This window comes from Pundamilia nyererei, unplaced genomic scaffold (assembly GCF_000239375.1).
Source record: "Pundamilia nyererei isolate P.nyererei 1_Seehausen unplaced genomic scaffold, PunNye1.0 scaffold00045, whole genome shotgun sequence".
Classification (NCBI taxonomy): Eukaryota; Metazoa; Chordata; class Actinopteri; order Cichliformes; family Cichlidae; genus Pundamilia; species Pundamilia nyererei.
This window is the reverse complement of record NW_005187446.1, coordinates 3,500,875-3,516,005: the sequence shown is the minus strand read 5'-3', so window position 1 is coordinate 3,516,005 and position 15,131 is coordinate 3,500,875. Positions and strand designations below refer to the sequence as shown.

The following is a 15,131-nucleotide window of genomic DNA, read 5'->3' as shown; positions in this document are numbered from 1 at the left end:
TATATATATATAAACTTTTTCATATAAAGCAGTTCTAAGTACGGTTGTCACACACTGGCACATAGACAGACACACACATGAGCCAGATTAGGATTTATGACGTGTAACGGAGCATAGAATCACCATCAGTGCTCTATGGATTCTTTGCCATCAGAAAGTAGGAGTGCCAAGGACAGCTGTCGTGAGCCGAGACAAACTGTAATGACCACAATGCATCACAGTTACAGAGGACAGTCTAGCATGAGCAATACAGCTCCAACCTGGTTATACCACACACAGAACTGCGGTAACAGGTCACAGAGGCTTCAGTGTGGCAATGTCAAAGTCTGATCCACAACATGGAAAACAAGATAATGTTTGTCTTTTACACAAAGTTGCACAGAGGACTCAGATGTCTGCTGATGCATTCACATGCACCCACACACACATACCTGGGAACAGCTGCTGCATTATAATCATGCTGAGTGGTTTGCGGCCGGGTGTGTTTTAAAGACCATTCAGGGTCAGGACAGACATGAGTGTTACTCTGGCTAATGGCAGAAGTGTGATGAAGGTGCAGGTTGGGCAGATAGCACATAACGTACCTTAGGCTTATCTTTATTGCAACATGTCATGTTGACCAGTGACTGAGTGACGAACACAAAAAGACAAACAGACACACCTTCTCCTCTCTGCTTCTCTCAAGATGTCATTTCCTGCTGTGTGGTTGGCAGATGAGTGACTAAGCGTTGTGTTTTTATTGGCCTTTAGGAGTGGCAGGACTATCGTCTGACTTGGGTCCCCGAGGAGTTTGATGGAATGCTGAAGGTCAGGCTGCCCTCCAAACACATCTGGCTGCCTGACGTGGTGCTTTACAATAAGTGAGTCACTCTCTCGTCCACCTGTCCTCACTTTGTAAAGATACAAACTGATAGTGCATACACTGCACCATGAAAGTACAGAACAAGTCACCTGCACTGCATACATCGGCAAATGAAGTGATGAGTCGGTGCACACAGTTGTTCCACAAGAATGCAAACTTCTGTCGTCTTGTCTTTTCCACTTGTAAAATATATGAAGCTTATTTGATGTGCTCGCTGAGAGTCTAGATAATTACCATTGCCTCTCTTTTAATGTGGCTCTTCTATCTTGGACCAATGGAAGGATTTGAAATTACTTCTACACTGTCATACAAATATGCAGCCATCACTTTTAATTCTGCTATTGAGAACAGATTACCTAATGAAAAGTCTTCAGGGGTGCGCATGGTTGACTTAGCCTATTATGCACCTCCAGACCAAAACTTTTCTGCTGGGAATTTAATGACTTTCAGCCTTATTCCTGTCCCTACCGTCTGTGCATAGTTCCTATCCCATCAGCTGCATTCCAGAAACCATCCAGTACTCCTGTGCTGACATACTACATCATACATTTTTATGTGTCGATTCATTTGTGGTTTGTGGTAACTAAGTACAAATTTACTTAGGTCCCGAGGACCTTTAACAAGTTGGCAAGATGAGCGGTAGGAATCACTCATGTGCAAATGAGTGTACTATCACATACATAGTACATAAATGATAACGTCCCAAATAAGCTTCACTGTAATGTATTACACAAAATGATTAACGTGTAAACTTCATCCGCATGTTTTGTTAATTAGAATTCTCCTGCATGTCTGAGAGAGAATGGGGATGTTGCGGACCACTGGTCTTAATGTAATGGAAACTGAGTGTCAGCATACAGTATGTAAATCAGCTCATCAGAGCACAGCGATCTGTCTGGCCTTCTCCTCTTTCCCTGCTTCGGGCCTTACTTGACTAAAGATTATAAGATCCCTGACCCAGCTAACTCTGGAAAAGTGATCCCGTTAATCCCGTGTACCCCAGGTTGGGGTGTTATCCTCCATGACTCCGATGAGTCCAACTGTCAGTCCTTTAAACTGGAGGATTAACTCAGCTTATGCCACTACCACACCACTTTTTATATTATTATTTCATTTGGAGAAAAGATGAAGCGGGTCATAGTGCACTGAAAATGTGCAGCTATGTGTTCGTGCAGGTTCCTCTTTTGTATGTTAAAAATATTCTTGCTGCATGTATTTTTCTGCCATTATCGTAAGATGACATGAAATTCATACAGCTCACAGTTGGTAGCTTACATGTGCTGTTTAATCAAGCCCAGATTACCTTAAAAATGATATTCATTTGGTTCCTTATCCTTCTTCTGTGTGTTAATATAAGGAGTCTGTGACTCTGCTAACCAGAGAAACCTCAAAAAGTCACACCCATAACTTCAAGATTCGTTAATGTGTCGCTGAGGTCTAATGAAGCTGCTGCATAATAAGATAAAGCACTACCACATTACCCTATTCAAGAGGCCTGGAAGAAACATGGCTCCTCATGATACTCTTTTATTATTTAAATCATCACACCAGCATCTGGATTTATGTCTGACTCCTGTTTTTGTCTTTATTCTCTCTGACCTTGTCTCTTAGTGCTGATGGGGTGTACGAGGTGTCGTTCTACTCTAATGCAGTGGTGTCTTACGATGGCAGCATCTTCTGGTTGCCCCCGGCAATCTATAAATCAGCCTGTAAGATTGAGGTCAAGCACTTCCCCTTTGACCAGCAGAACTGCACGCTGCGCTTCCGCTCCTGGACCTACGACCGCACTGAAATCGATCTGGTGCTTCGCGCTGATGTAGCCAGCATGGATGACTTCACCCCCAGTGGAGAGTGGGACATCATCGCCCTGCCGGGCAGACGAAATGAAAACCCAGCTGACCCTACTTACGTGGACATCACATATGACTTCATCATTCGCAGGAAGCCTCTTTTTTATACTATCAACCTCATCATCCCGTGTGTGCTCATCACCTCGCTGGCGATCCTGGTCTTCTACCTGCCCTCTGACTGTGGTGAGAAGATGACACTCTGCATCTCAGTGCTGCTGGCTCTCACCGTGTTCCTGCTGCTAATCTCCAAGATCGTCCCACCAACTTCACTGGATGTTCCTCTGGTCGGAAAGTATCTGATGTTCACCATGGTTCTGGTCACTTTCTCTATCGTCACCAGTGTATGTGTCCTGAATGTGCACCATCGTTCTCCCACCACACACACCATGCCCCCTTGGGTTAAACTAGTGTTCCTCAACAAGCTTCCTGCCCTGCTCTTCATGCGCCAGCCGAGAAACAGCTGCGAGCGTCAGCGGCTGCGTCAAAGGAGGAGGGCGCAGGAGCAGAGCGAGGGTGGTCGAAGTGGAGAGGCAGGGGCCTTGATGGTGGGGCTCGGGCTGGGAACTGCTGGTGGGAATGGAGGGGGGACCTCCACAGTGTTTGGTAAGGAGGACAGTGACCCTTGTACGTGCTATGTGAACCGCGCGTCTGTTAAACAGTTTGGAGGGGATCTGGGAGGTGCAGGAGGGGGATCCATCGATGGTCTAAACAGAGTCAGAGAAGGTCGAGAAGGGGGCTCTGGAAACCTTCCAAGAGGGAAGCAAGCAGCTGCAGGTCCTGCTTTGACCCAGGCCCTGCTGGCTCAAGCCTGTCCAGGCTTTGAGGAAGCTGTGGAAGGAGTACGCTTCATCGCAAATCACATGAAGAGCGAGGATGATGATCAGAGTGTGAGTATTATCTGTTGCTTCATATCAGAGCCTGGAGCTGATAGTGTTGCACTAGATTTGTTTATGTTTTATAGCTGGTTAATAAACTTCACTATCATAGTAACTGCAAAAATAGCATTTGACAGCTGCTCAAAATAGATTTTTATGTTGACAACAGATTAAATAAATTAGGACCAGATTAGCTAACTGTCTGCATCAGTGCAAACGCCTCTTTTGGGACCAAAAATCTTGTCTTTGCTGCTGAAATGTGTGGACAATAGTTTTTGAGGAGCTCTTATTGTATATAAATTTATGGGAAAATTACTCAGAGTGGAAAATTGAGCTAAACATATTTCTGGTATTTCGGTATTTCAGTAATGCAAAATGCATAAAGGCTATGTCTGTGTTACAGGAAATATGTCTTTACTTTAAGATGTAATTTGCAATATTTTAGGGAATTTGGGCCACAGTGAAAACTGCAGAGGACACAAGAGCCTCTCAGCACTGTGCACACAGAGTTGTGCAACATAAAAAATAATGTGAATTAATGAATTTATTTTAAACTCTCTTTAGCATCGGCTCTATTATAGAATAAACAGACATGTCTGCCAAGCTATTCGTGGGACTCAGATTTCCCTCATATTAGAAAAATATCAGAATTTTACAAAATGCTGTTCAGGATTTTGAAGAAACATGTTTGTTGCCCACTAAACTATTTGATTCCACAGAGGGGAAAAAAGAATAAAAATTAGAGGGATTTTAAAAATAAAGATCTTAAAGAATAAACATAATAATGCCAATGACAACAATGTTTTGCCCAACATATGTACTTTACAGTAACATAACTGAGCAAAACACACCTGGCACCATATTTTAATTGTATATATATCAAAAATAAAATTTAAATATAACATAATGCAAATATAATTGAGCTGTTAAGGTGGGTGCCACTGCTGGTAGATTTGTCTTTGCTTCAATGTCTGCCTTTAAGAAAAAAAACAATTCTGTTATACTTTTAAATTATTCATATTCTTATTAGCCATAGCTGCTAGCTACCAACTGAGTTATTATTATTTCTTTAAATGATAACTTAACTCATGGCTAATGTAGCTATCCAATATTTGCTAGTAGTTAAAGGGCTAACATTCATGTGTTCACTGGCCAAGTTGACTTTTATAATAATTGTTTAACACTTAAGTGTTGTTGAAGCAGGAGCTTTACCAACTTCATGTTTTTCATAAAGTGTTGTTCAGATTTGTGAAAATCAACTCAGCTGCTAGTGAGGTGAGGGGCTGTATGCTAGCTGTGTAAAGTTGTGTGCCATCTGGAGGAGGCAAAGGCCGCCCTGATGGGATCAATACTTTTGCAAATGAGTAGCTAATCCATCCAATCTCGTTTTTAATATCTGAGCCTATTTTTTTAACAACCTGATTGCCCACAGCTGCCGCTGAGTCAGTCTTTCCTTTGACTTTAATAAACACCTGTAGGCTTATATGTCACATAGAAAAAGCAAGAGCAATGTGCATTTACACACATGACGCAGTAACAATAACTTAAAATGTGCATCGGTCAGGACAAGAGAAAATGTTGTGTTTTCTTTGAGGAAGCTGTGGAAGGAGTCCACTTCATCGCTAACAAACCTGTGCAAACCTGAAACCTGTCATACACAGGTTTCAGGTTTGCACACTGACCCATTTTGTAATAAAGCAGCTCTTCTCTGCATAAATCCTGCAGTCAACTTGAGCCTTGCTGTATAATGTTTGTAGATTATTCACTGACTAATCATTTCTACTCTGTTTTGAGCTGTGAATTTGCCCTCCTCCTCATAGACTGTCCTGGGCATTATTGATGTCAAAAAGCTTTTTCTTTGCTTATAAAACTGGAAAAATGTTATTTTTAGATAGTTTAGACAGTTAGTTTTGATTACCTGATAGCGGTCCACTCACATCTCTGCTGTTTTCTGTGATTGCAACACTACACTAATTTATTCCTCTCAGTAAATCTGTCTTTTTTGTGTAATCACAGACTCAGAGATAGTTATTATCCCACTGTAGCTGCCCTGCTTTTAAAGACTGCGATTTTACTGTTTGTGCTGACCTTAGCACTTTAATCAGACACTTTCTTTGACTGATAGAGCCTTTTAGCAGTGAAAGAAATTTTTTTAACCTTATATTGTAAAATTATATTGTATTGTAAAATTGGTCATTGGGTTATTTTGGGGGGATGGGGCTTAAATTATCTAGTATTTGCTCACTGTCTCCTTATGAAAAGAAACACAGCTCCAAATAAATGCTTTTGTGCTGCTTGTCTACTTTATTTGTTGAGCAGCAGCTTTTAACTTAGTGCTATTCCACTAGCTTAAAAAAATGTAATCCTGTAAATTTAAACAGCAATTTTGGCAAAAACAAATGACATTAAAAAAGTGTATTTGATGTGGTGCTGCAGTTTACAGCTATGACACCATGCATGCTAATATAGCCTGTGATAATGTGAGATGAGCACCAATAGTATCGGCTGATAATACATACCTCCATATTTATTACTCAGATTCAACTGTGTATTAACATAAAAAAATTATCATGTCTCCGTGCGTGTGAAATCCTGCCATAAATAATCTTCTTTTATGCGCATATGTTACCAGCCATAAAAAGTATCCAGAGCAGCACAGATCAGTGCCATATCATGTTATAGTCAAGACCGAGCTGTGCGACTCTGCTGTTTAGTACTGCCATTTAAAATTCAAGGGTTAGTACAAAAGGCCAGAAGCAAAGGAGACAGATCTGGTGATGCAATCGTAACCCTCTGAATATTCGACACAGACATGTAATTATAGCAGCAGCGGCAGCATGACGTGTGCATAGAGAAAGAGTACAACTGGTAAAGAGCTGGAATAGAAGAAGCGAGTCAGCAGAGTGAGGGTGTTATTTTTTTATGTCTTATCCTGACCGCATCTTATTGGAGCGTGCGTCTGACATGGGAATTAATAAACCGCAGTAATTCTGTCTATCACTGATATAGTTACCATCCCATCGCCTTTAAAATCCTCCCATTCCCAGCGCAGTGCATGGCTCATCATTCATTCCCCTCTCTCTTTAAGTTATCATCACAGGGGTCACAGTTTCAGAACACCCTCTGTTTCTCTCCGTCCTCCATCTCTCTCCAGTCTCTTACATCCTTCTCCTCCTCCTTGACTCGTGTCAGACCTCATCAGAGCTGTGTAGCTGAACGAGTCTCCATTCACATTAACACTTCACCTCCATTAACGTTGCGTCTAGTTAAAGGCAGACGGGTAGGTCGAATGATAATGAGCATGACTGGACTTGAGAGTGGGATTCTGCTCACCTTAATCTTTCTCTTCACCCTGTTCCACAACCACAGGTGAGCGAGGACTGGAAGTATGTTGCCATGGTGATCGACCGCCTCTTCCTGTGGATCTTTGTGTTTGTATGCGTGTTCGGCACGATGGGCATGTTCCTGCAGCCGCTCTTCCAGAACTACACAGCCAAGACCATCAACATGCCAGGTTGACCATTTTTCCCCAGCCACAATCACGCTGACAGACAGCTCCCCGACCAATCAGCACAGCAGGACATGGGCCGGAGGCGGGGGGTGGGTCTGGGTTTTAATGTGTCTATGGTACAGGAACCGGAACTGGAATAAACAACAATCACATCCATTACCTTTATAGTAACAGTTTTTGCAACAAACGATTTTTCTCCTATGAAGATAAAGAAAAACACCATCTTACTCTTACCTGCAGGTTTTTGGTTGTTGTTTTTTTTGTCCAGATGCTTAATGGTGTGACCTCTTTCTGGTGGAAAGGTCTCTCCCTGCTTCCCTCTTCAGCCAGCCAGGGAGTGAGGATTCTCCGAGTTATTCCTTGTTGAACCTTACACCAGCTAGTTAACACTTTCCGCATTACACTGACTGCTTAAGTGACACGTGACATACCTGTTTTCAGCTACGACAGACGTTACTTATTCACTATGTTGATTGATGTCAGTATCAGAGAGGAAAGGGAAGTTTATATCAATATCAAGGTTCTTATACCCCCCCCCCCCCCACCCAAAAAAAAATCCACTCTGTCAGTAAACTGATTCAGTATATTTTATCATAGCATAGCTGCTTACCACAGTATAGCATTGAGTATATATTATTAAGATTTCTCTATGTTTATTAGATCATGCAAGGATATGACGCTAATAGAGAGACTATGGTGTGTTGTATGATTGTATAGATATAACCAGAATGTGATATAAAATGTAATACACAGCCTGTGATGCGCACACTAACACAATATGTGTAAAAGCAACAGATTGTGAAGGAAAAATATATAGAAGGTAGTTGTACTTCGAAAAGAGCCAGGTTGCATTATTACATAAAAGTCAAAGGGATGAAGTAATAGATTATGCATGGACGGTTTTCTGCTCAGACTGTTGTGCACAGTAAGTAGAGAACAGCCGCAGCCTGCTGTGCCAGAGTGCACAGCTGCACTGAGACGAGTCTAGCTCCTGAGAAATTGAGGAAGCTGAGCCAAGAGTGTGGATATGGGCTCCTATTTGATGGGCGGTGGAACATGGTGGATTGATGGGAGGTGTATCATGGATATTAAGTCATGTCACAACTGTTCATTTTCTGTTATCAGAGCAGGACAAAGCCTCATTCGCTCATCATTTTCTCCTCTCTCCTCTCCTCTCCTGAATATATAATTCTGCAGTGGATTTTGTTCGTGTATGTAATGTCCAGAACATATGTACACATGTACATCTGTGAGATGCAGTGTCCAGAGGAGCATAACACATGTATGTATCCCTCCCATCCTTCCACCCTTTCAATTAATCTCTGCTGTCCTCTCTCCAGTCCCGCTCTGTTTATCTGGTCTTCCACGGGCGCTCACTTCTGACATTTAGTCCACTTAGAACAACAGCTAACTTCCAGTCATTAGTGCCGTATTCTTTTTGTGGCAGATTTCCACAATCTTCACAGGATCCCTGACAACAAAGACAATGCAAAAGGTCTTTTCAGGCACACATGCAGTCGGGTGGGGGGAATTAAATTTTTAGTAAACAAGAGCAAAATGCCAACAGGAGCAACAATGAAGCAGTCCTGGCAAGGCAATAAGTTGTGCAAAATCACAAGCAGAAAGGGTGAATGCCGAGGAGAAAAAAAAAGCAGGATAGGCAGAGACAAAAGACTCTTGTTATTAGTGCAATGGAAAGGTACGATAAACCTCTGGAAAAAGGCCATCTCCCCAGTCACTGTCATTTGCTACAGGTTTCCTGGCTTTATGCAGTCGTGTGACCAACTCTGCAGCTCAACTCAGTTTTGGACTGGAAGGCGTCTCTTGCTGTGTCTAGGGCGGATGGGATTACCCGCGGGGGTTCCCGGGCAGATCCCGAACAAGTGTGAAAAGCCTATCAGAGACCTGTGAAAACTGTAGGCTGCATGTCTCCACACGGAGAAAGTGCTGCTGTCCACTCTCTTCTCTTTCTCTTTTTGACCTTTCCACTCTCCTTCCTTTCTCTCTCACTTCCTCTCTCATTATGCTCTCCCATCTTTCACCTTCCCCTTCCTGACTCTAAAATCTGCTCCTGTGCACACCTTAACCAGTCCAATAAAGGTTGTAGGTTCAGATTAATCAAAGTATGTCTGCGTGACATGTTTTCACATGAAAGAAGGAAACATTTCCTGGCTTTCTAACACTGATGCTGGCAACTTCCTTTTTTATATGAACAAAAATGCACACACACTCAGTCACACAGTACTTTTTTTTCTCTTAGGAAGCAGGGCTTTTAAACAATAATGTGTTTAAAGCCCTGTCAAGGTCACTCTGGGTTCTGATTATTCTACTGTGAAAACAGGACTGTAGGTAGTTCTTATCTACACATATAAACCTGACATTTTTAGTGCAGAGAACCAGTTTGAATAATTCACACCACAGCAGGAATAACTGTCTCTCATATCTTACGCTTAGCAATACTTAAAGACAGCATCTTAGAATGTGTATTTCGTAAATACCACATAGTATCTCTGGCACAAACTGCTGTACCCATGTGGCAATGCAAATTAGAAGTAATGCACCAAAACCGCTGGATTCAGAGGACCACTTGCTGCCACCTGGTGCTCGTTGTTTGTTCATTCTCGTTCTCTTCTGTAATAATGCATAGCCAACTTGTTTGAGTAAAGGTCACATTTATTTTTTTCGGGGAAGGGGGGCATCCCTTACTTAAATGTGTGACAAGATGCACGAAAAGAGCAGAAAGAGAGATATTCACATATTCAAGAATGACAGCTCTTGAAACACTAAAGATGTTCACTTTGCAGTAATATTACAGTTTGAATGAATTCAAGAGACATTGAAGACAAAACACAACATTTATTTCTCTATTAGAGGTTTGTTTGTGTGTGTGTCTGTGTGTTTGTGAACTTGAGGTCCATGACAGGATGTCCCAAACGGGCCTTCTCTCTCTCCTTAAGTGCTTCCTCCCTGGAACATGTGGGATTTTTAAGTGGAGACTCTGGGCGAAGGGTGTGTTCACTTCTTCTCTTGCTTGTCATTGTACTCCAGGAAGAAGTCGTTACAGGCCACAGTGAGAGCTCCAACCAAAATGATGAACTCTGTAAAATCTACCTCTCCATCATTGTTGGAATCCAGGTCTCCCATAATCTTCTCCACAGCTTCCTTATCCTGGGCATTCTGCACGTATCAAGATACAAAAAAAAGCAATGTCTTTTCTGTACACATAATCTACATTTGCATCTTCTCTTCCTAAGTATGAACATGTGCTTTCTTACCCCCAGATAGCTGCCAAGCTCTTTGGTAAGCATTTCTTTGAGCTCAACCTTGCTCAGTGTATATTTGTCCCCGTCATTTCCAGAGTACTTATGGAAGGTCTGGATCATGAGCTGCATGGCATTCTCCAGGGTGGAAGCATTCTCGGAGTTAGGCAAAGACATTCTGTAGAGGAACAGAAGGGTGGGTTGAAGATACAGTAAGAACAGTTCATGTCAGTACATGTGCTCTGTCAAGCATTGGGGGAAGCATGGAAGTCTAATGCAGAAAAAAATCAGGTGATAAAAACCTGTCTGTTGTTCTGTTTTGCACTTAAATGTGTTTGCAAATATGCATTCAAGTAAGATGAGTTTTGCACACAGTATTTGGGCAGAAACCTTATCTAGTTTAACAGTTTCTTCATCGTGTCCTGGCCCTGATAAGATTTTGCCACAGATAAAAGGATCCTGCTCTGCCAAGGTTTTTGAACCTCCGGGAGTCCGGACATAGTCAGCAGCAACCGGACATGTGAGCCAGCTGATAAGAGTGAAACTCTAAGCTGGTTAAAAAGCCCATCCACTGGAGAAGATGTAACGGGGACACACAGTGGCAACCTGATCTGGCTTTTACTTTAGCTTTACCGGATAGCAAAAATAACACCACAAACAGGTGTAGGTCCTACCTTTGTTGAACCTGTATCACCTGTGAACTGTGAAGACTTTTCCTAATTGTCAATCACAGCTTATAGTAGTTTTCACGTAGATTTTATTTCCCAAAACAAATCAGCAGGATGTAAAAATGACTAAAAATGCATTTTTGGCATGCTATGTCTTTAACCAGTTAACCAGTGTAGTTAACCAGTGAAATTTTTTTTTATAACTTATCAGTGAATCAACTGAAAGTTCTCCCTGTCCTTAGTGCTCTACACGAAGGTACTCGACAAGTGATGAACTAACAGACATGCTCTAGCTGCATCAGCACCAGTATGCAATCATAATTGGGAAAAAAGACAACAGAGAAATGTGGAGACAGTTGAAATCTGTCCCTCTGTTTCTTACCTGAGTGGAGGATTAGTGCTGGCCTGCTGCTCAGGTGCAAAGAGAGGAGGTAAAAGCAACTGTTAAGGAGGATGAGGACTACACCGTCTTAAATACATCCCTTACTCCACCCATCCCACTTACCCCTTCCTCCTCCTTCTCTACCCCCTCCACCTGTTGCCCCTCTCCTCTCTACCTTCTCTGTTTACGCCAGAGACACCTGCTATCCGCTAATTGGACATACACAAGAGCCGGTTGCAGCTACAGAAAGACTTAAGGTAAATTGAGGTATTCACAATAAGTCTACAAGCCAAACCTGCCCTAATGTGCTGAAATAAGAAAACTCACTAAAAAGAGAAGAAGTGCTGGAGAAAAGATCTATTTGTTTCCAAATATTCATACGTTGTCTAAACTCACTCGACCAACTGCGCGCTCCAAGCACAATGGGCTGTTGTGCAGTGACAGTGACATATTGCTTACCGTGTCACAGGTTGCTATTGAAATAGTGGATTACCCTGCTCCTCTGTTGTGCAACCGCTTTGTACTTCATGTCAAAACAAAGGAAAGGCTTGCAGGAAGTGCTTAAAATACTGCTATACCAAGGCAAAGATTAATAACTCAATAGCTTATCCAAAAGCACCCGGTTTCAAGCAGCAAAAACGTTGTTAGGTTAATTGTAGGGGTAGGATGTTCACTGGAGGAGGGGGGTGCGGCGGAGGCTCATGCTTGTTATATTATCCGAAGGATCAGAGTAGCACCGATGAATGGAGCCATCGCACCTGGCACTCATGCAGAGAAATCCCCACACAAAGGAGAACATGACAATGCGAGGACACACACACACGAGCACTTTCACAAGCTTGTTCACACCTTTGGCTTCAAAATACACCATACATGCAACAAAAAAAAAAGCACAAATAAAGACATATTTGAACAGGAACAGAAAAAATTCTTGAAATAGTTCAAGACACACCTTTAAAGCTGCACACCACCCTTGCACAAACCACGTGAAGAAAACCGAGAAGCAAGAACAGAGAACTGGAACAGAAACATACTTTAAATAGTTCGTGTGAGGCATCCACCGGACTTGGAGACATCTGGATAATGGTGAGAGCGAGAGCCAAAGACCATGAAAGTAATTGCGTTTCTGAATGAATGATAGACAGGCTTGTGCTTAAAATTAAACATTAAAGCTTTTCATATGAAGAGATCATGTTTTAAAGTGCAGTGATGGTAAAGCATCTTCTCATTAATGAGTCTTTGGAGCATCATACTGTGCCAGTAAGGGGGGTAGCACAGAGTGTGTGTGCACATTCGTATACGCCGAACGTATAGAGTTGCTGAGTGAAGGGTGGTGCACAATAGAAAGTGTAGACTGTATATCAGGATCAGGTTGCAATAAGTGATACATCTAAAGGGTGCTGAGTTTGACTAGTCAGGGATGTCGCAGCTATATTTAGCAAGTGCTGCTGGAAAGGAGCGGGCATGATTCAATTAGTGTCAAATCATGACAGAGAAACTACTGCACTTATAAAGTACTTCCGCACATGTAGAAAGAAAGGAAATGTATATGAGAAAGGGAGGTTCAAAGGTGAAATCTTAAAAGACTGACAAATGTGCAACAGCAGCAACCACAGACCAAAAAAAAAAACAATTTAATTTTAATATAAAGCTTTTATTTTGAAAACATTGGTATAAAATGTAGAATTGGTATAAAAAAGACCAGCTCAGAATCCTTCAGTGACAGTGTTGCTACATAAAGGTTCATTTGGACAGACATTAAGATCTAGTATAGCCGGTTAACTATCTCAGAGAAAATCATTATGATCTGATGGTGGCTGGAATGTTTGGAAATGAAAAAAAAAGACATTTAATAAGCTCAAAAAGAAAAAAACATGGCTGAATGCAGATCCTCTCCAAATACTGCAACTTCAAGAGTATCTACGATGAATCTGGATTGCTTTCAGTCTTGCGCTGACTCATGGAGTTAGCCAAGTAACCTATCAGGGTAAGGTATTCCTCGAAGCTGACCTTTCCATCGCTGTTTTCATCCAGTCCCCTCTGCATCTCCTTAACAGCAGAGGAGTTGCTTGCATCCTGAGTTTAAAAACAAATATTAAAAAGATTAGAGATTACAACTGCTTTTAAATTCATGCTCTAATATACTGGCAGCATGACGGACAACCACAAAACACTTACTTCCATGACACCACTGAGGTTTTTCTCCACCAGTTTCTGGAAGGATTTGCTGTCTAGGTTCTCCTTCCCCCTGGAAGATTTAACAAACGTGGTCACCAACGTCTTAATGGCGGACTCCATATCTGTATAAGAGAGTGAGACAAAGATAAAGCAGAAATGAGAATTTAGGACAGATAAGGACATATCTTAGACTCTCAAACATTGTGCCATGAGATACTTTTCCTGTGAACTTTAATAATATCATAATGCAAAAAACTAAACAGAGCATTGAGTGGATGAGATGCTTATTTCATATTGAGCATTTCATGCTTTGTTTGGTTCTGATTGTGAAAAAGAGTAATGTCAGCTGTGAGTTTGTGGAAGGCTTGTGCACAACTATGTGACCTTTAACTCCATACAACCAAATTATAAAGCATATTATGATGTATTTAAATTGACAAACATGTCATTTATAATACCTGATGATTTTAAAAAGGCAAAACCCAGACAGAAAAAAAATCCCCCTAAGACCCTCTTGTCCTCTGTGGGAAGAACAGAAGTGAAGACGAAATCCTGGGATTTCTTCTGACGCCACATTTGCAATAGTTTGACAAACAGATAACATGTGCTTTCTTTTCAAAATGGTGCAGCTTCCACGTTTTCTAGGGACAAGGGAACTTAAGTGATCATTCATTTATTCATATATTTTTTGCAGATAATATGATAATATTGCTAAAAATCTAATTGTTTCTTCAATGTCAGATTCTTAACTTCACATCAGTGGGATTGCAGAAATGTACAGTATTTTCTAACCCCCTAAAAACAAACCTTTTACTCAGTGTCCTTTGCAGTGGGCAGCAAGACTTACTAACTCCCATTTTTAACCATTTGTCCCATTCAGAAAGCAGAGGACCAAGTGAGGCAGGAAGGACTTTACTCATACTTGTAGAAGCGAAGTCAGACTTACAGATGTCAGCGGACGAGGTGGACAAGGTTGAGAAGTTAGGGCGGGAAGGCGAGAGCTCAGAGGACATACCAGCTTCTGAGGAGCCTGAGCTGGGATTAAGTGACAAGCAATGTGTAATGTGTAATGTGGAAATTTAACAATTTATTCATTTAACAAGCAGGGGCCTCAGTAGCCACGACAGCCTGGCACCTCCCCCTCATGCTGCTCACAAACTTGGTCCAGCTTGGTCTGGGATGGCATCTCATTCTTCAACCAGCAATTTTCACAAGTCAGCCAGTGTGGTTGTGTTGGACGCTATGGCCCAAACAGCGCGAACAAGCTGATCCCACAAGTGTTTAACGGTGTTGAGGTCAGGGCTGCAGGCAGGTTCTTCCATCCTCTCCACACCCAAATTCTTCAGATAGTCGCTGATAAACCCTGCTCTGTGGGAGCGAGTGTTGTCACGTTCGAGCACAGAGGTCAGTTGCTAAACCTCATCTTGATATCTTTGTATTGCGAGTGCCTCCAACGACGACAATCCTTGTTTATCCAGTGAGGGAGATGCTGCCTCACAAAATCACACCTCCTCTACCCTATTGGTGCAGCAATCAGAATGGTTG

General features: G+C 42.0%; 3 protein-coding genes across 4 annotated transcripts in view; 1 reads left to right on the top strand and 2 right to left on the bottom strand.

Annotated features, from left to right (window-relative positions):
* The window catches only part of chrnb2 (cholinergic receptor, nicotinic, beta 2), a 22,140-nt gene extending 12,934 nt beyond the window's left edge, over window positions 1-9,206 (top strand). Inside the window, exons 4-6 of the mRNA XM_005732114.1 lie at window positions 751-860; window positions 2,474-3,599; window positions 6,957-9,206. Of these exons, the coding sequence (XP_005732171.1) occupies window positions 751-860; window positions 2,474-3,599; window positions 6,957-7,106 (1,386 nt within the window). The 3' untranslated portion in view covers window positions 7,107-9,206. The remainder of the gene's footprint in view (window positions 1-750; window positions 861-2,473; window positions 3,600-6,956) is intronic.
* Window positions 9,207-9,977: 771 nt separating this feature from the next.
* s100t (S100 calcium binding protein T) lies at window positions 9,978-12,416 on the bottom strand. 2 transcript variants are annotated; one of them, XM_005732113.1, is made up of 3 exons: window positions 12,361-12,416; window positions 10,374-10,536; window positions 9,978-10,275 (listed from the first exon to the last, which is right to left on the bottom strand). In XM_005732113.1, exons 2-3 carry the CDS (start codon window positions 10,533-10,535, stop codon window positions 10,114-10,116), a joined length of 324 nt encoding a protein of 107 aa, XP_005732170.1. In that variant the 5' UTR covers window position 10,536; window positions 12,361-12,416; the 3' UTR covers window positions 9,978-10,113. The 2 variants fall into 2 exon arrangements, with proteins under 2 accessions (XP_005732170.1, XP_005732169.1); XM_005732112.1 differs by lacking the exon at window positions 12,361-12,416 and adding an exon at window positions 11,409-11,492.
* A 625-nt stretch (window positions 12,417-13,041) lies between these two features.
* LOC102201600 (protein S100-A16) overlaps window positions 13,042-15,131 on the bottom strand; it is a 7,180-nt gene continuing 5,090 nt past the window's right edge. The window contains exons 2-3 of the mRNA XM_005732111.1: window positions 13,587-13,708; window positions 13,042-13,484 (exon numbers count right to left, since the gene is read on the bottom strand). Coding sequence (XP_005732168.1) covers window positions 13,329-13,484; window positions 13,587-13,706 — 276 coding nt within the window. The 5' untranslated portion in view covers window positions 13,707-13,708 and the 3' untranslated portion in view covers window positions 13,042-13,328. The remainder of the gene's footprint in view (window positions 13,485-13,586; window positions 13,709-15,131) is intronic.